The sequence below is a fragment of the Falco punctatus genome (genome assembly GCF_963210335.1).
Source record: "Falco punctatus genome assembly, chromosome: 1".
NCBI lineage: Eukaryota > Metazoa > Chordata > Aves > Falconiformes > Falconidae > Falco > Falco punctatus.
The window spans coordinates 99,981,997-100,005,348 of NC_137580.1; the positions used below are offsets into that span (position 1 = coordinate 99,981,997).

The following is a 23,352-nucleotide window of genomic DNA, read 5'->3' on the forward strand; positions in this document are numbered from 1 at the left end:
CCAGGTTCCCCGTAAAGAGCCACATTAGCTGGGTGCAAGCACTCCCCATATCTGACAGCAGCAAGGTTCAATCATTAGGTTCTCACTAGCTTTGTGGTTTTTTCCTCCCTCTCAGGCTGCCAACATGCCTGATTCGGAGCTGTTTGAGCTGATCTCAGAGAACCGGTCTATGTCACGCAAGCTGGAGGACTACGGGGAGCAGAAGTCCACCTCCATCAGTACTGCCAAGCGCCTGGCAGAGTTCCTGGGGGACCAGATGGTGAAGGATGCAGGGCTGAGCTGCCGGTTCATCATTTCCAAGAGACCAGAAGGGTCTCCAGTCACTGAGAGGTAACTCAGTCTTGAAGGGCCCAGGATTTTTGAGTGTGGGTGCAAGCAAAAGGGGAAGGGCAGAGTAGCAGGAGGCGAGTGAGCCAGGGTGGCATGGCCAAGTAATCACCCGGCTGCCATCTCAGACTGAGCAGGGCTAGTGATGAGTACTGCTGTTACGACCACTGCGTGGTGGCCTCACAGGGCTAGGAAGAGAAGCTTTGGAGGGTCTCTGCAGGCTGGGAGAAGGGATAATGTGCTGCCAGGACCTTGCTCTGGGTGGGTAATAAGTGCTTCACTGCCTTCCCCAGGGCCATCCCTCTTGCCATCTTCCAAGCTGAGCCCAGCGTGCGCAAACACTACCTCCGAAAATGGCTGAAGAGCCCTTCGCTGCAGGACTTCAACATCCGTGCAGTGAGTGGGGCATCCCTGCAGGTGGCCCCTGCTCCAGGACAAGGGCTCATCCCTTCAGGGGCCCAACCAGGGCAGAGGCTACTCATGCTTGTGAAGTGGGGTGCTGGGGCTGGGGGTCCCAGGGAGATGCTGGATCCCGTGTCTAGTGGCCTGCTCAGCTTTCTTTGCTACCTGCTGCTCTGCCCTCTTCACAGATCCTGGACTGGGACTACTACATTGAGAGACTGGGCAGCACCATCCAAAAAATCATTACTATTCCCGCAGCCCTGCAGCAGGTACAAGGATGTGAGGGGGCAGGAGGGCGGCTTTGGTCAGGGGGCTCAGTGTGATTTGGAGATGCTCTCCAGGTAAAGAATCCAGTGCCACGGGTCCGGCACCCAGACTGGCTCCACAAGAAACTCCTGGAGAAGAACGATGTGTACAAACAGAAAAAAATCAACGAACTCTTCACTTCCGAAGGCAAGAGACAGGTAAAGAAGGCAACAGAAATGTGCTGGCTGTGCTGGTGGGGTTCTTCTCCTGCAACCCATGTCCTCCTCCTTTTGTCCTTGCTCCCTCAGGTCCTTGCCAACCAGGCCCCGGAGGGGACGCCCAGCTCACAGGTGGGTGACATAGAGGACTTTGGGGCTGCCAAGACCTGTCAACCACTGGTTCCCATCACAAATAAGCGGAAGCGAGTCCCTGAAGCAGAGGAAAGCCAACAGATGTCTCAGTACCTGGAGATGTCCCAGTCCTGGCGAGAGATCCTGGGTCCACCTCCGCCCTTGGGCACAACCAAGGTAGGTGAAGCAGACTGGGGAGGAGATGTGCAGATGGGGCTGTGCTTGCCCACCCAAGCAACTTGGCTGCTGCCAGGAACAAGATGTGGGTCTGCTGAAACCTTCTGCAGGCACATGGCCCAGGGCTACAAGAAATATGACCAGGAGATGGAGAAATATAACCACTGATGGAGAAAAGGCGGGTGGGGGTGGCTTCACAGCTAGGGCAGGAATGTGATGTGGGAGTGGGGGATGGAGGGCTCAGTTGTATGACATAGTACAGTGGGGCTGGGAAGCCTGTGTTGGTTTCTGGCTCAACTCCTGCATGCTGTCACCCTGCTCAGGACGAGCAGCTGGTCTGGCTGCGTTACCACCAGAAGAAGTGGGAGCTGCAGGCGCGGCAGCGGCGGGAGCGGCGGAAGAAGCAGCGGCTGGAGGACAGTGGGGTGACAGCAGGTGGAGGAGTGGTCCGCGATGCTCTCTCCAAAGGGCTGAGTAGCTACCTGCGTAGGACGGCACGCAGCATCCTGGATTTGCCCTGGCAGATCGTGCAGGTACTGGGGAGGGGACCTACCGCAGAGGACACCCTCGGGGCTTAAGCCCTGAGTTTACACTGTGTGGCCAAACGGTGAAGTTCAAGGACTGCTGACCCCAATGCCACTCTGGTGTTAACCCAGCTGGGGCGGCAAAGCCTCAGGCTCACGCATGTCTGTATGGAGCCCACATGGTCATTCTTGGGGTGAATCTAGGACGTGTGCGTAGATCTGTCAGTGGGGCAGCTCTGGTTCAGCCCGTGGACAGCACTATGCAGTAGTCACAGAACCACAAAAACACCAGCTGAGGTTGGAAGCAGCTCTGGGGTTCATCTGGCTGAACCCCCTGCTCAAGCAGGGCTACCTAGAGCCAGTTGCCCTAGACAGTGTCCAGATGGCTTTTGAGTACGTCCAAGGTATGAGGCTCCACAACTTCCCTGGGCAACCTGTGCAAGGGCAGAGGGAACCTCCTGTGTTCGAGTCTGTACCTATGGCCTCTGGTCCTGCCACTGGGCACCAATGACAAGAGCCAGGGTCTGTCCTCTCTGCACCCTCCCTGCAGGTGTTCATGTAGGTTATGTAGATTGATGAGATTCGTCCCACCTGAGCTTCCTCTGCTCCAGGCTTTCCTCTTATGAAAAATGCTCCAGTCCCTTCTTCGTCTTTGTGACCCTTCACTGAACTCTTCACCATGCCCATGTCCCTCCTGTACTGGGGAGTCTAGCACTGGGCACAGTGTGCCTGTGATGGACCTAGGATTCCAGTGATGTCTGGAAGCAGCCAATGTACAAACGCAGAGGTAGGGTGATGCCATCCAGGCGTTTTCACAAATCCTCGTTACGCATGGCCATCTGATCCCAGCCCCTTGTCACTCACTTCATCTTCCAGAAGGGCCTTCAGAGCTGCAGGCAGCTCTTGTGCAGGCAGGAGCCTGAGGTGGCGTGGCTGACTTGGCTGACATCAAGGGTCAGCTTGAGTTGGCTGGGCCAGCTTTAGCCTGGGATAGTAGCAGGACACAGGGACTCCAGCACTGAGATCAATGACTCTTTAAGCTGCCTGCTGTCTTTGTGGCCACCAGTGGCCATATAAATCCACAAAGTGTTCCACAGCTTAGATGTAAGCACTGGCATCGGAGCTCCCTGCTAACTCTTAACTTTGTACCCCCATATCCTGCAGATTGCTGAGACCAGCCAGCCTGGGCTCTTCAGGCTGTGGGCGATAATTGGGAGCAACCTGCACTGCATCAGGCTGAGCATCCCCCGTGTCTTCTACGTCAACCAGCGTGTCCCAAAGCCACAGGAGGGAGCAGCCTATAGGCGGGTGAGGACCTGCCCCTTCTGGAAGGGGAGACAGCCACCTGTGATGAGATAAGGTGTTTCACCTCTGCTGCGAGCAGATACTACAAGCATCTGCCTTGGAAGGCCTCACTCTCCCTCTCCACAGATGTACCTCATCCAGTCCCCCTGCTAAACCCAGCCTGCCCAGAAGGCAGGTTGTGGGAATTTGTTACATGCATGAGTGTAAACCACTGATTTCCTTAGAAGGGAGCACCAGGAGCTGGGCTGGCTCAGACCCCTGCTCCTTGCAGCCTTTAGAAGTACCCCAGCTCCTGGCAGTGGTGCCGCATGGTGTGACATGCCCTGCTAAGCGTCTCCCTCGCCTTGGCAGGTGAACAGGATCCTGCCACGCTCAAACATCGTTTACAACCTGTATGAATACTCTGTCCCAGAAGACATGTACCAAGAGCACATCAATGAAATCAATGCGGACCTCTCTGCTCCGGACATTGAGGGAGTGTATGAAACACAGGTAACTCTTCCAGGTGCTTGTCTTTAAGGGTTGCTGAGTGGCAGCTCATTAGCCTGAGTGCCAGTGGTGCGGGAGGATACCTGGCACTTAAAAATTCAACAACTTGGTGAGATACCAAGAATCAAAGACCCTGCACAGCAGAGTACTGGGGAATATACTCACGTTTGCATGGGCAGAGATACCGCGTATCAGCATGTGGCTTAAGGCATGTCAGGGAAAGGGGGGTCGGTTTATTTGGAGTCAGTAAATTTGGGGGACGGCAGGGATTTAAGCAGAAAGAGTGATCTTCCTCCAAACCAAAGCTGCACCATGCTGCTGGTGTTTGAACCAGAAAAGATAAGGGATATTTAGAGTATAGATAGGGGAAAACCCAACATGTGTGGAGTCATACCTAGATCGGGTGCCCTGTCCCCTAAGATGAAGTTATAAAAGCTTTAGAAAGAAGAACAGGATAAAACTTGAAAGTTTGGGAAGAGCAAGAACAACCTAAACAAAGTTCAGCACAAAGCAATCAAGCCAAAATTAAATTTACCAGGGCTATTAATGCTGAAACCCTGAAAATGAGAGTGGGAAACTGGAGTACCTGCTTCTAATGAGGACACTGGTTTGTTCAGCAGCTCAGAAAATCCTGGTGACAGGAATTTAATCAAGATGACATTGTAGTGCCAGGATCTGACATACATGGAAGTGGCGGAGTAGGTTGCACACCATTTTAAGAGTGGAGCTATATGTTAAAGGAAGCATGACAAGTAAATTCGCTACTGAATTGAAACTTAAAATTATTATGGATCAAAAGTCTTTGCCTAAGTGGGACAAGCTTGGTGTGAATGGTGCTGCTATTAGCTACAAAATGCTTTCTGAGATGCAAGAGGCTGCAAGGGCAAAAATAACATAAAGTTGGAAGACCAGCTACCAAAGTTAGTGGTATAACCTGGGAAGTGTTACAGTGGGGCATGGTGAAAGAAACCCTTTTTAGCACTTTACTGCTTTTAGAAAATGTGGATAAATGTCCCACAAGGCAAGGCACAACTCTTAGTTTAGTAAGCAGTGCCCAAAATTTATTTCAAACTACTCTGCCAAAGTGACATGTACACCAATTCATCATACCTGCAGGAGATCTTCTGGTAGCAAACCCAAGTCCTCTCCACTACCATAGTGTTTAGCAAGTGGGGCTAAGTAAAATCAAGCAGCAGCTAGCTAAGAGGAAATTAAAATTATCAACTGAAGTAAAACAAGGAGCATGAAGATATTTTAAACATGTAAAAGGGAGCAAGATGATTGAGGGGCTGCAGCATGTCTTGCAGGGGGAGGCTGAGCAAGCTGGGGCTGTTTGCTGTGGAGGGGAAGATGCTCAGGGGACCTTCTTCATGGGAGGAATAAAGAAGTGGAGCCAGACTCTTCTTGGTGGTGCACAGGGAAGGAGTGGCAGGCAGTAGGCACAAACTGAAATGTGTGAAACTCTGTGTAAGCATCAGAAAAAACTTCTGCGATGGTGGTCAGGCAGGTAGCCCAGAAGGAGATACAGAGAACCCAGATGGACACAGACCTGGGCAAGGAAAGACCCGTCTTGATCTTTAAACATCTGCAGTGCAATTCTGAACACAGTCTCCAAAAAATGTAGTGGGATTAACAGAGGAGAATGGTGAGGAGGATGCGAGGATGGGAACAGCTTCCTTGCAGGGGTGGAGCTTAAGGACATGGGAATGCTTTGGCTTGCTAAAGAGATCTGAAAATGGGGGGTGTACTCTAGGGGTCTATAAAGTCAAAACTGGCATGAGGGAAGCGTGATTAGGTGAGGAGCGTTTATGGCTTCTTACAGCAAGTCATTCAGGTGCCTTCTGCAGCAGTGGAGTTTGCAGCTGTAGGGTTAATTAAACAGGGCAAATCAGTGGTGGATCTCCCTCTGTGCCAATTATTTGGTGGTTCAGGTGAAGGTTTTGTCTCAAAGGAGAGCCAAAACACAAGTTGCAGATCTGTGAGATTGCCCAGATATCCACACATCCTCCAAAGTACCTGCTGCTGCCCTTGATGGTGGGATCCGAAGCTAGGTAGGAATGCAGGTGAATTAAGAAGCCTGTTCTGTGTCTCCAGCGCTGACAAGGGTGATAATACCAAACTCATGCTGGAGGCACCTCTGGTATGTCCTACCTGTGGCTTTTAAGCTGTGTCATTCTAGGCTTGAAACACCCAAAAGGACTTTGGTAGTGCAATGTTGTTCCACCATGTCTCTCCCCGTTGTTACAGGTGCCACTCCTCCTCCGTGCCCTGATCCACTTGGGCTGTGTGTGCACAGTCAGCAGGCAGCTGGTTGGGCACCTGGCAGGGCGAGAGACTGAAACTTTTGACATTGAGCACCTGGAGATGCGCTCACTGGCCCAATTCACTTACCTGGAGCCAGGTGAGGCACCCTGGGAGAGATGCTCCTGGCACACCTGGGACCTGGTGCCCACGGGTACCACTGACACTCTATGCTGTGTCCCTCTAGGGAGTATTCGTCACATCTACCTCTACCACAGCTTCCAGGGCAGCAAGGCACTCTTGGGTCTCTTCATCCCCTCGCAGCGCAAGGCTGCTGTCTTTGTGATGGACAAGGTAAGGTGGGACTCCAGAGGCTGGGGGACTCGGGATGCTGGTGGATGAAAAGCCAGACATGACCCGGCAGGGTTTGCTGGCAGCCCAGAAAGCCAACCATGTCCTGGGCTGCATCCCCAGCAGCGTGGCCAGCAGAGCGAGGGAGGGGATGCTGCCCCTCTGCTCTGCTCTCGTGAGACCCCGCCTGCAGCGCTGCGCCCAGCTCTGGGGTTCCCGTCACAGGAAGGATGTGGACCTGTTAGAGGAGGGACACCTCCTGTGAGGACAGGCTGAGAGATTTGGGGTTGTCCAGCCTGGAGAAGAGAAGGCTCCGGGGAGACCTTAGAGCAGCCTGCCAGTGCCTGACGGGGGCTTATGAGAAAGATGGGGACAGACTTTTTAGTAGGGGCTGTAGCAATCTGACATGGGTTAATGGTTTTAAACTAAAAGAGGGTGTAGATTCAGGTGAGATAAAAGGAAGAAATGTTCTACTGCGAGATAGTGGAACACTGGCACAGGTTGCCCAGGGAGGTTGTAGGTGTCCCATCCCTGGAAGGGCTCAAGGCCAGGCCGGACGGGGGGAGCTCTGAGCAGCCTGATCTAGTTGCAGATGTTCCTGCTCGTTGCAGGGGGTTGGACTAGATGGCCTTTAAAGGTCCCTTCCGACCCAAACCATCCTATGATTCTACCCTGGGGGTCAGGCAGCAGGAGATTTCTCCACGCATCGCACATCCCTGCTGCAGTTTGGCAGGACTAGTGGAAGGCATCACATGATATACAGAGGGGAGAGGACTGCGCAGGCTGGGGTCCCTCTCCCCCAGCTCCAACCTGGTCCCCCTTGGGTGCAGGTGCGCAGCAACCAGATGCCGAATCTCACCACCCTGTTCTCAGCGGAGCGCAGTGCACTGCTGGAAAAGGTGGGTGAAGACCTGCTGCCCCCAGACAAGCACACCTTTGAAGTGCGTGCCGAGACCGACCCCAAGGCCATCTACAGAGCCATCCAGCGGCTGCTGCTGGGCTACAAGGTGAGATGAAGGCGTGAGGAAGATCCCCATGGGACCTTGTCCACGCAGGCATGTGGGAAGGGGAGAATGCTGTGGAAGGCACTGGTGCACCATTTCCTACAGCGCCTGTATGTAGCTGCTGGCCCGAAGGTCAAGGTTAGAAGTGGGTGTTGCTCAAGGGCTTTGCCTTGCTTGGGCTGGCTTGCCTAGGGTAGTGCCAGCAGTGAGGTTACCTCAGCATCTCCCCTCATCCCTGTGCTCAGCTGGAGAGCTGGTTGCATGGAGGTGGGTGCTTCAGGAGTGCTGGGTTGTGCTGTCCCCACCATGGGGACCTGCTGTTGGGGACAGGGTGCCTGGCACTGCCGGTTTCCTGCTGAGCAGAGACACTCGCTGGAGAAGTGCACCAGGACATGTCCTCCTTCATGCAGGACGAGCGCCGGGGCCCCACACTGGTTGCTGTGCAGTCTAACTGGGACCTGAAACGGCTGGCAAGTGGAATCCCCATCATCAAGGAGTTCCCTCTGGTCCCCATCCGGCTGGTAGATGACATCAACTACTCGGTCCTGGACTGGCAGCGCCATGCTGCCCGCCGCATGATCCGCCACTACCTCAACCTGGACACCTGCCTCTCCCAGGCTTTCGAGATGAGCAGGTGCCTGGGGTGGCCACGTTTCCCTGGGGCTGCTGTGCCCTTGGTGGGACCACAGGAGGCTGCCTCATTCCTGGAGAGGACAGACGGGGGCCCCTGTCTTTGCAGCAGCGCTAAGCCCGATGACCATTTGACCTGTGCCCCAGGTACTACCACATCCCCGTTGGGAACCTCCCCGATGACATCTCTACCTTTGGCTCTGACCTGTTCTTCTCACGCCACCTTCGTCGTCACAACCACTTGCTGTGGCTCTCGCCCACGGCCCGCCCGGACCTGGGGGGTAAGGAGGCTGATGACAACCGCCTAGTCATGGAGTTTGATGAAAGAGCCTCCGTGGAGATAAACAACCCTGGCTGCTACTCCACAGGTGAGGAGGAAGTAGGGTGGTAGCACTGAGTAGGGGCAGAGCTGGATCCTGCTCTGCAAGCCCTGTGGAGGGATGGATGCAGTCTCTAAAGAGTCTCTGTGTTGACAGTGGTCCCCAGCAGCTTTAAAGTTGCAGCAGTGATGTGGGCAAGGGGCATGTCCTGGGGGCAGGGAGGTCTCACCTGCAATTGTGTGCAGGCACCTGAATACACGCTTTTTCCCAGTTCATGGCCACGGACAGCAACACAAAGACCACCTGCAGTGTGTCAGCCCAAGGACAGACTAGCTCAGCTGGTAATACCTGGTTGACCCTAGGACAGGTCTCTCTCAAAGGGAGAAGCAGCTTGAGTGGTAGTCAGTTCTTCTGAGCTCCTCTGCTGCAGCTTCCAGAAAAAAACCCAGAGGGTTAGTGGATCTTGTTGAAAGACAAGTGCTGGTCAACACAGTCTAACCTGTGAAAGCATCTCCCCACTTGCTACAGCAACACCTATAGATTACCCTTATAACTGTGAAAAGCGCTTCTGGCAGAGGGGCAGGGAGGATGTCCTCGTTTGTTGTTTGCCCTGCCTGCTGAGAGGTTGTGTTTGCTGTTAGTGTGTCTGGAGCTGGACATCCAGAGCCTGGCTGTAAACACAGTGTTGCAGTCCCACCACATAAATGACATGGAAGGAGGCTCCAGCATGAGCATCAGCTTTGACGTGATTCAGCAGGCATCCCTAGAAGACATGGTGACAGGGAACCAAGCTGCCAACATCCCAGCTAGCTATGATGAAACTGCCCTGTGCTCCAACACATTCAGGTATGGCTCTAGAAGCTATCAGGAGATGGAACACCTGGTCTCCATCCTGGCAGGTCCTTTTCCAGGGTCCTGTCTCTCATTCCCTCCAGACTTATGCCAGCAATGGGGCTTGTGGAGTGCTCCCAAGTATAAATTCAGATCTCGAGGGCAGGGCAGGCATCTTCTCCAACAGGCTTTTGAAGATCCTGGGCTCAGAACTGCTTGGTGGCTCAGCCAGCAGATGTACAGGGATCTTGGTGAAGACTTTGTCCTTTCTTGTTTCTCCTTTCTTCATGCTCCACCAGGTTACAGAGGCACATATTTACCCTGTGGCTCGTGGGCCAAGGGCTCACATATCTCTGCTCTGGCAGAGTTCCTGCTCTGGATCCTCCAGCATACTGAAAACATGTTCCTGTCTGGAAGGGGGAAGGGGTTGCTCATGGCTGGTGGGGTGACGCTGGTTGCTGCTCCCTGGCAGGATCCTGAAGAGCATGGTGGTGAGCTGGGTGAAGGAGATCACGCAATATCACAACATCTATGCAGACAACCAGGTCATCCACTTTTACCGCTGGCTCCGCTCTCCTTCTTCCCTGCTGTATGACCCCGCGCTGCACCGCACACTCCACAACATGATGAAGAAGCTTTTCCTGCAGTAAGTGAGACCTGGAGCATGCCAGGCTGGTCAACACGGAAGGGACAGGTGTGGCATTAGTGACCAGGGTGCTGTTGGCACCCACAATCACTCTCTGCCACAGCCTCCAGAGAGGTGGGCGGTAGGCTGGGCCTCCCATACTGTTTGGTGAGCTCCTGTGCATGCCATCACTGATATGCATGACGCCTGACTGGGCTGGATCAGCATGTCCTCCAGAGGTTGCATCTGCTCCTCGGTCTTTGCTTTCCTGCCTGCTGACTCGTGCTATTGTGCCCTGCCTGCAGGCTGGTGGCTGAGTTCAAGCGTCTGGGCTCCTCGGTGGTTTATGCCAACTTCAACCGGATCATTCTGTGCACCAAGAAACGGCGCATCGAGGATGCTATCAGCTACATGGAGTACATCATCAACAGGTGGGATGTGCTTGCCTAGCTTGGCCTGGAGGTGAAGGCTTTCAGATGATGGAGCTGAGGCGGGGCTTGGGGCCAGGAAGGAAGATGCTGATTTTTTTGCCTTCTGATGTGCCTCGGCACTGAACTGATGGGTTTTTTTTTTTCTTTGGTGAAGCTACTGAAGGGACAAAGCTTCCCAGTTTTCTTGCTGTCATGCCTGGAGTAGGGAACTGTCCCTTAGCTGTCCTCTATAGGTAATATTCCAAGAATACCCATAGGATTCAATCCAGAAGAGACCTTCAAGAGAACCTAAGGTGCCCAGTACCTCATCCCCTAGCTGGCTCTCGGCATCCCAGCCATGGTGCAGGCACTAGAATAGGGACCCAAGATTCCTTGGGCATGGCTTCCCCTGGGGTGCCCAACAGTGGATGGGAGAGGGGAACCCCCTTTCTCCTTGCCAGCCACCTCCTTCCCAGGCTGTTCCACACAGAAGGCTCCGAACTACTAGGGACAATGCCAACGCTGTGGCTGACCAGTCTCTTTCCTCCAGCATCCATTCCAAGGAGATCTTCCACTCCCTGACAATCTCCTTCTCCCGCTGCTGGGAGTTCCTGCTCTGGATGGATCCAGCAAATTATGGAGGTATCAAAGGAAAAGTGAATTCTTGCATCCACTATGGGGAGGTAAGAGACAGAAAGCGGTCAGTCCTCCCAGAAGCAGGGTGCTGGGGGCTGAGCTGAGTAGGGAGGTGCTGGCTGGGCATGAGGAACTACTGTGATGTCACTGGCTCCTCCAGAAGGACAGCAGCAAGAGGCAAGCATCGGAGGAGGAAGACAGCGAGGAAGAGGAAGAGGTGGCAGTGGAGGAAGAAGAGGAGGAGGAAGGGGAGCCGAACGTGGAAGAGCAGCTGGAGAACAGCTGGAACATCGCACAGTTCCTGCCCCAGGCTGCCTCCTGCCAGAGCTACTTCCTGATGATCGTGTCAGGTGAGCTGTCCCAGCGAGGGGACAAGGGGATGGGGTTGCTCGTGCCTCTCCGGTGCCAGGGAGAGCCTGCAGCAAGGTGGCTGCTGGTGTGAGCTGGAGCTGGAGCCTTGCCTGTTTCTCCCCAGCCTACACTGTGGCTGTGTACCACAGCATGAAGGAGGAGCTGCGACGCAATGCCCCTGGGAGCACCCCCATCAAGAGGAGGAGCACCAGCCAGGTGTCCCAGGAGGCACTGGGGGAGATGGGGGCCATGCCTGGTGAGTGCTGAACCATGGGGGTAGTCCTGGTGCTGGCAGAGCCACTCACCTTACTGTCCCGATATACCATCATACGGCTGAAGCACTGTCTTCTCGGTCTCTCTAGGCATGATCGCTTTCTCGCAGGACTACGTGGCCAATGAGCTCACCCAGAGCTTCTTTACCATCACCCAGAAGATCCAGAAGAAGATGGCTGGTTCTCGTAACACCAGTGAGCCATCACACTTGTTCCCGGTGCTGCCTGGCTCCTACTTGCCACTCAACAATCCAGCTCTGGAGTTCATCAAATATGTTTGCAAGGTCAGCATGGTGGGCCAGGCCCCCTTTCTAAGGGTTTGCAGCCAGGGCTCAAATTCTGGTCCTTGGCTATGGCTCAGATTTGCCACAGCTTCCATCCAGGAGTGATCTACAACCAGTTTGTCTTGCCCATCCATATGAGGTCACGAGGATATGAGCTGTCCCAGTGAGGACACTCTCCTCTGCTGGTAGGCTCATCTGGCTCTTATTCTTGTAGGTCCTATCCCTGGATGCCAACATAACCAACCAGGTGAACAAACTGCGCCGGGACCTGCTGCGCCTCATCGAGGTGGGCGAGTTCTCAGAAGAAGCCCAGTTTCGGGACCCTTGCCGCTCCTATGTACTCCCTGAAGTTATCTGCAGGAACTGCAACTTCTGCAGGGACTTGGACCTGTGCAAGGACCCTGCCATCTCCCAGGTGCAGCCTCTTTTCGTGGGGACACCAGAGGCCCCAGCATGGCAATGCTGGAGGCGGGTCAGTCACATTCCCCATCTTCTCAACACCAGAGTTGCAGCTCTGCTTGCTGCTGGTGACCAGCTTCACCTAAAGGCTGTCTTCTGTTCACCTCCTTTTCTAGCAGCTCAGGTCTGAGCTGAGCACCTGTGGCTTTGGCTGATGCTCTGTCCTCTCCAGAAACTAGACACAACATCTCAGTGCTTGGGACTCTTGGTGCTCAGCTCCTTCCTCTTTGCCCTTAGGATCGGTTGGTGCTGCCTGGCTGGGTCTGCCCCAACTGCCAGGCACAGTATGACTTCGATGCCATCGAAACAGCGCTGGTGGAAGCCCTGCAGAAGAAGCTGATGGCCTTCGTGCTGCAGGACCTGGTGAGTGTAGGGCTTCTCTACTCTGCCCCTCCCCCTGGCTGGTTGAGGCTGGACACATTCACTTTGCCCCTGGCAGAGGGGCTTGGCCTCGTCTCCTGTCACACCAAAAACTCTTTGGCCACCAGGTGTGCAAGAAGTGTCATGGTGTGAAGGAGACACACATGCCCGTGCACTGCAGCTGTGCGGGAGACTTTGCCCTCACCATCTCCTCCCAGGTATGCCTGCACCCTCTTGCCTGGCCCAGCCCTGTGCCAGCAGCTCTTAGGGAGACGCCAAGGAGTCCCGCAGTGCCCCGTTTCTCCTCTGCCTCTTTTCTAACTGCTTATCCCCTGGGACCTGCTGTGCTGCCCTCTGCCCTACCAGCCCCGCCTGGCCCATCCCCCTGGAGCCCCTTGCTGCCCAGGAGTGCCAGGAAGCCTCCCTCTCTGCTCCTTTCTCCCCAGACTTTCATGGACCACGTCAACGTTTTCCAGAACATTGCCCGGCACTACAACATGGCCTACCTGCTGGAAACCATCGAGTGGCTACTGTGCAACAATGCCCAGCTCCAGTGAGGTGGTGGGCTGCTCTTCCTGCCTGCACCGTGCATCTCGCTGTGGGAGAACAGTCATGGACCCACTTGGCCATGAGCCAGACCTCCAAGAAGCTGCACACCCCTCCTGCGGTGAGGGAGGGAAGGCAAGAGCTGTGCCAGGGACTGCTGTGGGGGCAGGAGGGGCTGGAACTGTGCTCCGCAGGTCTGTGCTGGCCCCCAGGTGTGGTTTTAATGTTGTACTTCTATAAATAAATGGATTGTAGAAGGCAGGTGTGGTTTCTGGGGGTTGGGAAGCAGGGTCTGTGGCCCGTCTGGCAGGGAGCCGTGGGAGCGGGGGGCAGGGGGCAGGGCCACGTGGGCGGGGGGCGAGCTGAGCCCAGAGCTCTTGCCCTGCAGTGAGACCTGGGCTGCTGTGGAGCAGTGGGAGGGGAGCGGGTCACAGCAGAAGCAGGGAGCTCCTGGCTGCGGGGGGGCAGGGAGCGGGTGGGACTTGCCCTGTGGGAACCCACGGAGGTACTGGCAGGGTCCGAGGGGCAGAAGCAGCAGACCAGGTCCGTGAGCAGGTCCCAGCTAGAGCAGGCATAGCAGGCGTGCCCAGGGTGCCCCCGGACTGGGTGCAGGGCACGAGCGCTCTCCCCGAGAGCTGTTCCTCCTGCTGCTGTCGGCCCTCCATGCTGGACGCTGGCACAGCCATGGCAGACCCTGCGGCTCCCCGGAGGAAAGGGCTGGGTGCTGGCCAGGCTGGGGTGTCAGAGATGCTCCCCTCCCACCCTGCAGCCCTTCTGGAGACCCTGGGTACGGTGGGGGCAGGGCTCTGGCAGTGCAGCAGGCCCTGGGCTGCCTGCTGGGAAGTGGGGACCCAGAGAAGAACTTGGGCTCTGGCAACAGGCTCCTGTCCCATCCCTGCCCACAGGGACGCCCTGGGCAACCCAGGCTGCTGGCAGGGCAGGGGCAGCCAGACCCCTGTGGAAGGGCCAGGGGGTGCAGGCCCAGGCGCCTGGAGATGCTCTCAGCTGCCATCAGGACAAATCAGACACACACAGCAGCTCTGGCAGAGGAGCCCAGTGCGGTACTCGTACTGCGTGCACAGCCGGGCGGCAAGCGGCAGCTCCTGCCTGATGCAGCATCATGCCCACAGCTCTCCCAGGCAGGCCAGGTTCTGCACAGGGCAGAGGACCCCCAGGTGACCTAATGCACAGATGTCCTTGAGGTTCCCCCGCCAGCCTGGCGCAGGGAAGAGAGGCGGAGGGATGGAGGGCACAGCTGGTCTCCTGGTCCTGCAACTGCAGGGAACCGCTGGCCAGAAGCAGCCGTGAGGAGCCCTGGCAAGAAGCTGTGCTCAGTGCTGCAGAGGAAGGTGAACGCCCCGCGGGGACCTGTGCCCATCTGCCTGGGGGGAACACTCCTTCCAGCCCCCAGAACTGGCAATCCACTGTTCCCTGAGCATGTAAGAAGACTTGTGGCCTGGCCCACCTAGGGCTGCCATAGCTCCAGGGGACACCAGCGCTGCCCAACCACCTCCCTCCCTCCCTCCCCTGGAGGCACCTCAGAGGCTCCCCAGCATGGACATCTGAAACAGTTTTCTCCTTCTAGTAGGTTTCTCTCATCCCAAGTAGCCACTAAGATCTCCTCCAGCTGCCTCAGTTGTTGGGGGCTCTTTTGGAGGAAACTGCCTCCTCGGGGACCCACCTGAGACTGTTCCCAGGCACATCGCAGTCTTTTGACATCTTACAGGGACCTGAGATGCCGAGTAGCAGCCCCAGACTCCTCCAGGGATGCTACCTGAGAAGCTTTTCCTCTTTTGGAGGAAGTTGCCACTGCAATTTCCCCATGTGACAGCAATTTTAAGACCGCCACTGCACACGGGCCCTTCCTTAACAATTTCTGTTGTAACCTGAAAAGAACCAAATATGAACCACCACCTACTGAATCACAGGATGGTTTGTGTTGGAGAGGATCTTTAAAGATCACCTTGTCCAACCTCTTCTGCTGCAGGCAGGGACACCACCCACCCCCATCCCCCCGGCCCCCAGCCCAGGCTCCTCCCAGCCCCGTCCAGCCAGGGATGGGGCACCCGCAGCTGCTCTGGGCAGCCTGTCCCAGGGCCTCGCCGCACTCACGGGGAAGAATTTTTTTTCCTAATTTCTTATCTAAATCTACCCTCTTTCAGTTCGAAGTCTTTCCCCCTTGTCCTATCCCTACGTTTCCTTGCAAAAAGTCTCTCCAGCTTTCTTGTAAGCCCCCGTCAGGCACTGGCAGGCTGCTCCAAGGTCTCCCCGCAGCCTTCTCTTCTGCAGGGTGAACCGCCCCAGCCTGTCCCCACAGGAGGGGGGCTCCAGCCCCCCAGTTTTGTATCCTACCTCTGGACTCGCTCCAACAGGTCCATGTCTTCCGATGGGATGTTGGGGACCCCAGAGCTGGGCGCAGCGCTGCAGGTGGGGTCTCACGAGAGCAGAGCAGAGGGGCAGCATCCCCTCCCTCGCCCTGCTGGCCACGCTGCTGGGGATGCAGCCCAGGACACGGGTGGTTTTCTGGGCTGCCAGCAAACCCTGCCGGGTCATGTCTGGCTTTTCATCCACCAGTACCCCCAAGTCCTTCTCAGCAGGGCTGCTCTCGAGTCCCTTCATCCCCCAGCCTGTATTGATACTGGTGAGTGCCCTGGCCCAGGTGCAGGACCTGGCGCTTGGCCTATTTCACAGGGGTCTACTTCTCCATCCTGTCCAGGTTGTAGTGTTGCCCGTAACTAAGAAAAGATTAGTGACAAGTAGCTGAGAAAATATTAGCCACATACTCGTATTGAAACACCATCAGTGTGAACAGCCTGAACACTGCAGCAGGGACTGCTGGCAGTATAAAATTTCCCTGCCTGGTCCTTGACCCCTCTGGAGAGGCTATGGCCCTGGAAAGCACACAAGCAGGATGCCAAGAGGAATCTTCCACCTCCACAGCATAGGCATGGGGAGATTTGCTGTGATCTCCATTCAGCTCATTATTCTGAGTCTGAAAGAGGAAATTGTTGCAGTTTCTCTTCTAGTAAAACCTGGCAGTAGACATCCAAAGCTTCTTCAATCACCATCTGAACTAGCAAGGTTAGACCCCCCAGAAGTCCTTGGCTATTCTGGGGTGCCATCACAGAGGGGTGGCATTGGTGTGAGGAACGGCACCACCAGCCCATGGTCCAGGTTAGGAGACAAGCTGATTTCTTCTGTTAGACTAATTTGGAGTCTCTTCCTTGCAGCTTAAGAATTTGCACTGAAACCCACCGAACTGCCACCAAGTGCAGCAACCCTGCTGAGGAGGCACCAGCTGGGTGCTCACCTAGGGGAAGGCTGCAAGGGTGCTCTGGCTGGTGGAGCCCACCAGGGCCAGCAGCACAGCCCAAATCCTCCCCAGAAGCCTCATAGCCTCCATCCTGCTGGGACGCACACAGCCGTGGCATGGGCAGCTCCATGGCATGGCTCTGGTTCCCCTCAAGTGCAATTTTAGGCTTCCCAAAAGGACGGCATGTGGCCACAGGAGCAAGCAGGTGGTGTCACGCACCCACTGCATGGGTCACCCAGCAGAGATGGTGGCTCTCAGGAATCCTCCATCATTCTTCAAGCAGGAAAAAGCCACCCACAGTCAAGGTGGCGCTTTCAGTTCAGCCACAGCCAGTGCAAAGGGACACAGGGGGCCCAGACAAGAGATGAGGCAGCTTGTCGGGGCCTCCCTTGCCGCCAGGCAAGACAAGCCCCCCTGCCCAAGCCTGGCTCTATGGGGTGTCTCAAGCTCCATCTGGGGACCTCACCTGCACCTGGTTGGTGTCAAAGACAGTGGGTAGGGCCTGGAAACAACACAACCCTGTCCTGGGTGGTAGGGCTGGGGCAGTGTGAAACGCTTCACCTCCTCAGAGCATCACCTCCCCTGCACCTGTCACAGCTCCAGGTGGTGATCAGAGCTATCTCCATCTTCTCCGGTCCACCTCATCAGCCCACGGCCACAAAGACTTGCGGAGCCCTCCTGTGTGCATGTGCAGTACAGCCCCAGGATGTCCTCAGAGGCACCAACATGTCCTCACTGCCACCAGTGCCCCAGCACAGACACCACTGCCCACTCACAAGCTGCAGCAGGCATGGGGCACCCTTCCTGCTCACCCTGCAGCCCCCTGAGACCCCAAGCTTCATGCAGCATGGCAGCTGAGGCTGAGGAAAGGCTATCCAGCATTAGGCACACGATACAGAAGATGAGGAAGACCGAGAAATGTCCCTGCTGCCCAGGGAGGTCCTCTTGTCTAGCTCCCAGGTACTTACCGACCATGGTCCAGGGTTCAGTTTGCCCACTTTCCACTGTGGGACAGGAACCACTCCCCTCCCAGTGAAGGAAAAACCTCTGCTGGGAGCAAGCGGCCCACCACAGCCCAGCACTCCCTCCCTGCTCCTGGCAATGCTGCAGCTGGCCACCCGCCACCTCGGGACCGATACAGGGAAAGTGTCTTCTGCAAGGCTCTCCTCAAACAAGGATGTTTTTATGGTGTGTCTGAGGAGGACAAGAAAGAAAAGAAAATTTATCTGAAATACAGAGACCAGGATCTGTAGGAAACCAGCCCACTGGAGAGACCTCACAGGTGCTGTTGGCTCTGGGTCTGCTGACAATCCTGTCTGTTCCTCACCCTCAGTGTGGCTGGGGAAGGGGAGAATAAGGATGCTTAGTGGGTGCAGTCTCTCCAGGAATGTGTAAACACTTGACAAGGGGCCCTGCTGCCACCAGCTGCTGCAAACCAGGGTGCTGCCCAGAATGTGCAGCTAACCCAGCTGCAGTTTCAAAATGAAGTCCGCACTCTCAACTGCAGCATCAGCCTCTCCTTCCCCCTTGTCTGAACCGAGCGATGCTAAAAGCCCCTGCCCCTCCTCCAGTGCAGACTCACTCTCCCCCTATGCTTGGCATACAGAGATTGCTTTGCAGGCAGTGGCCACCTTCTCCCCATCACCAGCTCCAGTGGGAACAAGGACCTGACAGCTCTTACAACACACCGGCCGGGATGAACAAACTCGCTTCTGCCTTTGAGAAAACACACTAAAAGTGCAGGTCTCTGCAGAAAACAGTGGGAAGGACACCCCACCCACCACCTCACCTCCATTCCTCTGCACTCGAACCAGGAGGCAGGAGCAGGTCTGGTGCTGGAGGGAGCAGCTGGAAGGAGGCATGAGGTGCTAGTGGGGAGGTGGAGGGTGGCGCTTCACGAGGCCAGGATGCCCTGGGGCTTGCTTCACCTCCTTCCACCAGACCTCCACATCCCACTCGGCCAAGGCTACGCACCAGCACGGCAACACCAAGGAGCACCTAGTTCTACAACGCAGCGCTGACGCACCCGGAGCTGGGAAGCCCACAGGCTCCCCACGCCGAGTGCTGCTGCTCTGCTTCCCTGCCGTGCTCACCGGGAGGGTTTTGCACCCGTTGCTCGCTGCATCCTCGACGGCTCGTCCTGCGCGATGCCGGCGCTCGGCTCCCACCTTCAGCCCCCGGCACCGTGCCGGGCATCCGCTCGCCTTCAAAGGCTGCGGGGATGCGCATTTCGGGTGCGCTGGCACCACAACCCCTCAGGGGCACCGCAAGCCCTCAGGGGCACCGCAGGTGGCATCGTGGAGTTTATACCAAAATCCTCCCGCGCCCGCTGCCGTCGTCCCCCGCCCATGGCGCTCGCTGCCCCGCGGGCCGTGCCCTGCTCCCGGCGCGGATACCGGGGGCGGACGGGGCGGGGGGCTGCTGGGCAGCTCCCAACGAGGGGGTCGGGGTCGGGGCGGGGGAGATGGTGCGCCGGGGCGGAGCGACGGTCCCCGGGCTGTCCCGCGGCGGAGGCGGGGCCGCCGGCCGCTTATAGCGGTGCGCCGGGGCTGGGGGCTGCCGGCCGCAATGGAGTACGCGGAGGCGGAGGAGTACTACTACGGGGAGGAGGTGGCGGGCAACGCGACGGGGGAGGCGTGCGAGTGGCAGGCGGACTGGGAGGCGTCCTTCTCGCTGCTGCCGCTGCTGTACCTGCTGGTTTTCGCCCTGGGGCTGTCGGGCAACGGGCTGGTGCTGCTGACGGTGTGGCGCGGCCCGCGGGAGCGGCGCCGCTCCGCCGACGCCTACATCGGCAACCTGGCGCTGGCCGACCTGGCCTTCGTGGCCACGCTGCCGCTGTGGGCCGCCTACACGGCGCTGCGCTTCCACTGGCCCTTCGGCGCAGCGCTCTGCAAGCTCAGCAGTTTCCTGGTGCTGCTCAGCATGTTCGCCTCCGCCTTCTGCCTGGGCGGCCTCAGCGCCGAGCGCTGCCGCGCCGCCGCCCCGCCGCCCCGCGCCGTCCCCCGCCGCCGCCCCGCCGGGCTGGGCCCGCTGGCCGCGCTCTGGGCGGCGGCGGCGGCGGCGGCGCTGCCGGCGCTGCTGCTGCGGGAGGCGCGGCGCGGCCCGCGCAACCGGACGCTGTGCGAGCTGGCGGCGGGCGGCGCGGGGCGGGCGGCGGCGCTGAGCTTGGGCGCCACGGCGGTGGGCTTCGCCGCGCCGCTGCTGCTGATGGCCGTCTGCTACTGCTGCGTGGGCGCCGCCGTCCGCCGCCACCTCCGCCCGCGCCGGCGGCTGCTGCGGCTGATGGCGGCGCTGGTGGCCGTATTTGCCGGCTGCTGGCTGCCCTTCCACCTGCTCAAGAGCCTCTTCGCGTTGGCGGCAGCCGGGCTGCTGGAGCTGCCCTGCGCGCTGCTGGGGCTCATCGCCCGCCTGCACCCCTACGCCACCTGCCTGGCCTACCTCAACAGCTGCCTCAACCCGCTGCTCTACGCCTTCCTCGACGGGCGGTTCCGCGCCCGCTGCCGCCTGCTGCTGGGGCAGCGCCGCCCGGCCGCCGCCGCCGCCGCCTCCTCCACGCCCAGCGGCCCCACGCAGCGCTCGGAGCTGCCCCCGGCCGGCACCAAGCTGTAGCGCCCGCGGCCACAATAAACGCCCTTTCCGCCGCCGGAGCCCGCTGCCTCCTTCCTCCGGCTGCGGTCGGCGCGGCGGCCCCCGCCCGGGCTGGGAGGGCAGGCGGAATCCGGGGGGGGGGGCCCGGGCCTCGCGGCTCCGGTCACCTGCGGGCGCCCCGGCCCCCGCCACAGCGCCAGGGACGGCTCTGGGCCTCCCGTCTGGCCCCGGGGCCGCCGCTCTTGCCAAGCCGGGGGCAGCCCCTGTGCCCACCCCGCCCGGGGACGTGGCTCCCTCCCCCGCGGCGGGCCGGGGGGCGCTGGCTCAGCCGCCATCACCCAGCCAAGCCACAGCTCCGTCGGGGTCAGCCAGGCAGTGTCCTGTGCCCTGTGTGCCCTCGGGGCCCGGCCAGCCCGTGTAAGCCGTGCCTGGGGGCTGCTTGGAGCCAGCGGCGCCCAGGGGGCTGCCAAGAGCTGGGAGGGCGCGGGCGTGCTGCCGCCCCCCCGGACAGGGCTGTCCCAGCGGGGCCCTGCAGACCACTGGACCCTGTGCTCCAGCAGCTGGGTGGGTTTTCCTTGAGCTCAGGCGAGCCAGCCTTTCTCCAGGCACCATCTGGCGCTGGAAGTGTCCTCCAGGCAAACCCTTCCCATGTCCAAGGGGTGACGCCTGGGCCCCTGGGTGTCTGCCTGCTGAGCTGGTGCCAGGCGGGCAGCACCAGGTCTTTGGAGCGTTGCATTGAGTAGAAGAGTTGCCGATCCCACACTGCCCAGGGTGAGCCTGCCCTGGTGCGGGCTGTGGTGGTCTCTCATTTCTGGAACTCCATGGATGCATTGCCCCTTTCCAGCTGGCAACAGGCAGCCCTTCTGTGGAGCCTAATGGCCCCCTCCGAGGGCTGAGCCCCTCAGAGGGTGCGGGCTCCTGATGGTACCGCTGTGGGTGCTGGGACAGGACCAACCAAACCTTGTGGTGAGGACGCTGCCTCACCAGCGAAGCTGCGCTAGAGAAAGCTGGGTCTGAGCTGAGCAGACACCCCACATAGCAGCACTGCATGTGGGGGACAATGTGCTTTCTTCCTCCCCTGCCCCTGCAAATCCTGGCTGAAGTTTTTGCTGCCTTGTCTCAGTACCCAGATGTACTGTCTTCCAAGCCCAGACCAAAGTGGGTCACAGCTGTGCGGAGTGACAAGGTGAAGCCGTGTACACAGGGGCACAGAGGAGTGTCAGGCAGCACAGACGTAGGTGGGACGTCCTCAGCCCCACTGGTCTGGACAGGACATCAGGGCAGTGTAATACGGGCTGTAAGCACTGTACCTCCCAGGTACCCTGTAGCATTCCCTCCCTGCTGCTGCTCTCCTGGGGCGCTGCTATCCCTCCATCCCCATGCCAGCCCAGGGCACCAGCATCAAACCGGGACAGGCTCATGGTCCACAGCCTCCAACTGCCTCTCCTTCCCCTTCAGCTCAGCTGGGCAGCTCTACCTAACCATCAGCAAGGTAAAAAACCCTCAGATGCTATTTGTCCTTCCTTCTGCCCAAGCCTTGCTTCCATAAGGCTGTGGACTTTTCTTTCCTTGTGAAATGCTTGAACCAGAACGCTTGGGACATCTGCCAGGGCAGCTGCAGACATGGCTCCAGACCACATGAGGGGAGCATGAATACAGGTAAGGAGAGCCCTTGAGGAAAGGCTGAGGGTGCAGGGGGGATCCCAGGAGGGGCAGCCACTCACCACAGCCCCCTTCCTCTGCAAAAGCACAGCAGAGAGGAGATGGTGACAATGGGGCTGGCAGGTGGGAACCATCCCATTGCAGGCACTGCTTCCCCTGGAAGGAAGGCCAGAAGGGGGAAAGTTCACAGCCCACCTGCCCTTCAGGTGGCCCCACATGCTTGAATTTACACCAGTAACCCGCTCTGTCCCCAGACGCTCTCTGGAAGCCCCACTGTCTGCGTCCTACAACAGTGCAAGATATGCCTGCTGTCCTTGGCCCCAAGGCACCTGCTCCACACCAGCCCTGTGGGCTGCCAGGCCTCCTCCTGCACTCCAGGGACAGAGGGCTGTGCGGTCAGCCTTACCACCCTTTGGGGCTTCCCCTGGGGAAAGGTCAGAGTGATGCTCAGGGCCGGAGCCCATGCAGAGGCAACTGGGACCAGCCCCACTGTGCTCCCACAGCTATCACAGCCCCTGTCCTAGGTGAAGCCGTGTCAGACCCATCTGTCCTCCAGGCTGGTGGCCACACAAACCCTGAGCGCTGGCTGGTCAGGCACAGGGTAAACATGGGGATGGGATGGGGCCACGCAAGGCGTAATCACACCAGCCAGGGCACCTGCCTTCCCTGCTCTGGCATGCAAGCCCCTGTCCAGAGAAGGAGCAGAGACCACTCTGCAGCCTTCCAGGGTTTCTGCTCCGTGTGTCCACTGCTGTGTACTAGCAAGATGCATCCATGCTCCTGCTGCCCGTGAGTGCTGCATCCAGCTTCAAAACCAGCTCTCAAAGCTCAGGCTGTCTGGGCAGTGGTTGGTTTGGACCTACAGCATGCTGCAGGATGGGTTTGGGGGCAACTGAGCAGTGGTGGGGCTGGTCCTGCCCATGCCATGGGGCAGAGCAGCTCTCCTCTCCAGCTCCACTTTGCCTGAAGGCAGACAAGCAGCTCTGGGGAGGAGAGGGCTGCTAGGAGCAGACAGTGCTGAGCCCATGGACCCACCTAAGCCAAAGGACAGCAAGGCAAGAGCAGGATCTGGGAGGAGCAGTTGGGCACTGGACCCAAAGCACCCCATGAGCCCCAGGGTGGCTGCAAATGTAGGAGCAGGGCTTCCTCCCCAGCACTGCTCCCTACGTTGAATGCTCAATCACATCCTCTCCATCTCACTGCAGCTGCCTCCTGACACACACCCCAGAGAGACATGCCTGTGCCATGGCACTCCAGGAGGGAGCTGGGCTGACAGTGGGGTAAGGGGGATGTGAGAAACCTTCTGTAGTCATGCTCAGGTGCTGCAGGGTGGAAGAGGTTTTAAAAAAAAGCCAACAACCCAGCCTGCTCCAGCCATCCCCTGGATGGGTACATGGGATGGTGGCTTGTGCCAGGCAGGCCAGAGGCAAGAGAGGGGAAACAAAGGCATGTGGAAGTGTCAGCAGCCCAGGGCCAGCACCTGCACCTTAGCACCCACTGTGCTGCGCCATGGGTGAAGCAGCACCAGCATCACTGCTCTGCCCCAGCAGCTACTCCTTCCCAGGCTGGAGCGGCTGTGCAGAGGATGCCCAGCTGCCTGCAGGGCCCAGGACAAGGAGCTGCTGGCGGCTCCCAGTGCTCAGACAAGG

The 23,352-nt window shown here is 58.3% G+C and overlaps 2 protein-coding genes and 1 long non-coding RNA gene across 5 annotated transcripts in view; 2 read left to right on the top strand and 1 right to left on the bottom strand.

Annotated features, from left to right (window-relative positions):
* Positions 1-13,397, top strand: part of POLE (DNA polymerase epsilon, catalytic subunit) — a 30,672-nt gene extending 17,275 nt beyond the window's left edge. For all 3 annotated transcript variants that reach the window (XM_080402451.1, XM_080402452.1, XM_080402453.1), the window contains 24 exons: positions 116-330; positions 621-723; positions 918-998; positions 1,071-1,193; positions 1,284-1,502; positions 1,826-2,035; positions 3,191-3,334; positions 3,683-3,823; positions 6,068-6,221; positions 6,309-6,415; positions 7,243-7,419; positions 7,827-8,050; positions 8,194-8,414; positions 9,008-9,212; positions 9,670-9,843; positions 10,128-10,253; positions 10,783-10,915; positions 11,029-11,218; positions 11,344-11,475; positions 11,582-11,775; positions 11,990-12,190; positions 12,472-12,597; positions 12,723-12,812; positions 13,041-13,397. In XM_080402451.1, the coding sequence (XP_080258577.1) occupies positions 116-330; positions 621-723; positions 918-998; positions 1,071-1,193; positions 1,284-1,502; positions 1,826-2,035; positions 3,191-3,334; positions 3,683-3,823; positions 6,068-6,221; positions 6,309-6,415; positions 7,243-7,419; positions 7,827-8,050; positions 8,194-8,414; positions 9,008-9,212; positions 9,670-9,843; positions 10,128-10,253; positions 10,783-10,915; positions 11,029-11,218; positions 11,344-11,475; positions 11,582-11,775; positions 11,990-12,190; positions 12,472-12,597; positions 12,723-12,812; positions 13,041-13,151 (3,801 nt within the window). In that variant the 3' untranslated portion in view covers positions 13,152-13,397. The remainder of the gene's footprint in view (positions 1-115; positions 331-620; positions 724-917; positions 999-1,070; positions 1,194-1,283; positions 1,503-1,825; positions 2,036-3,190; positions 3,335-3,682; positions 3,824-6,067; positions 6,222-6,308; positions 6,416-7,242; positions 7,420-7,826; positions 8,051-8,193; positions 8,415-9,007; positions 9,213-9,669; positions 9,844-10,127; positions 10,254-10,782; positions 10,916-11,028; positions 11,219-11,343; positions 11,476-11,581; positions 11,776-11,989; positions 12,191-12,471; positions 12,598-12,722; positions 12,813-13,040) is intronic.
* Positions 13,398-15,901: 2,504 nt separating this feature from the next.
* On the bottom strand, positions 15,902-18,658 carry LOC308067326. The gene is made up of 2 exons (XR_013929532.1): positions 18,547-18,658; positions 15,902-17,647 (listed from the first exon to the last, which is right to left on the bottom strand). It is a non-coding gene; the product is annotated as an uncharacterized lncRNA (long non-coding RNA).
* Positions 18,659-19,021: 363 nt separating this feature from the next.
* On the top strand, positions 19,022-20,100 carry LOC308067322 (apelin receptor A-like; the record flags this gene model as incomplete). The annotated part of the gene is made up of 1 exon (XM_080395984.1): positions 19,022-20,100. The coding sequence occupies one exon, from the start codon at positions 19,022-19,024 to the stop codon at positions 20,060-20,062; it is 1,041 nt and encodes a 346-aa protein (XP_080252110.1). The 3' UTR covers positions 20,063-20,100.
* Between the last annotated feature and the right edge of the window lie 3,252 nt (positions 20,101-23,352).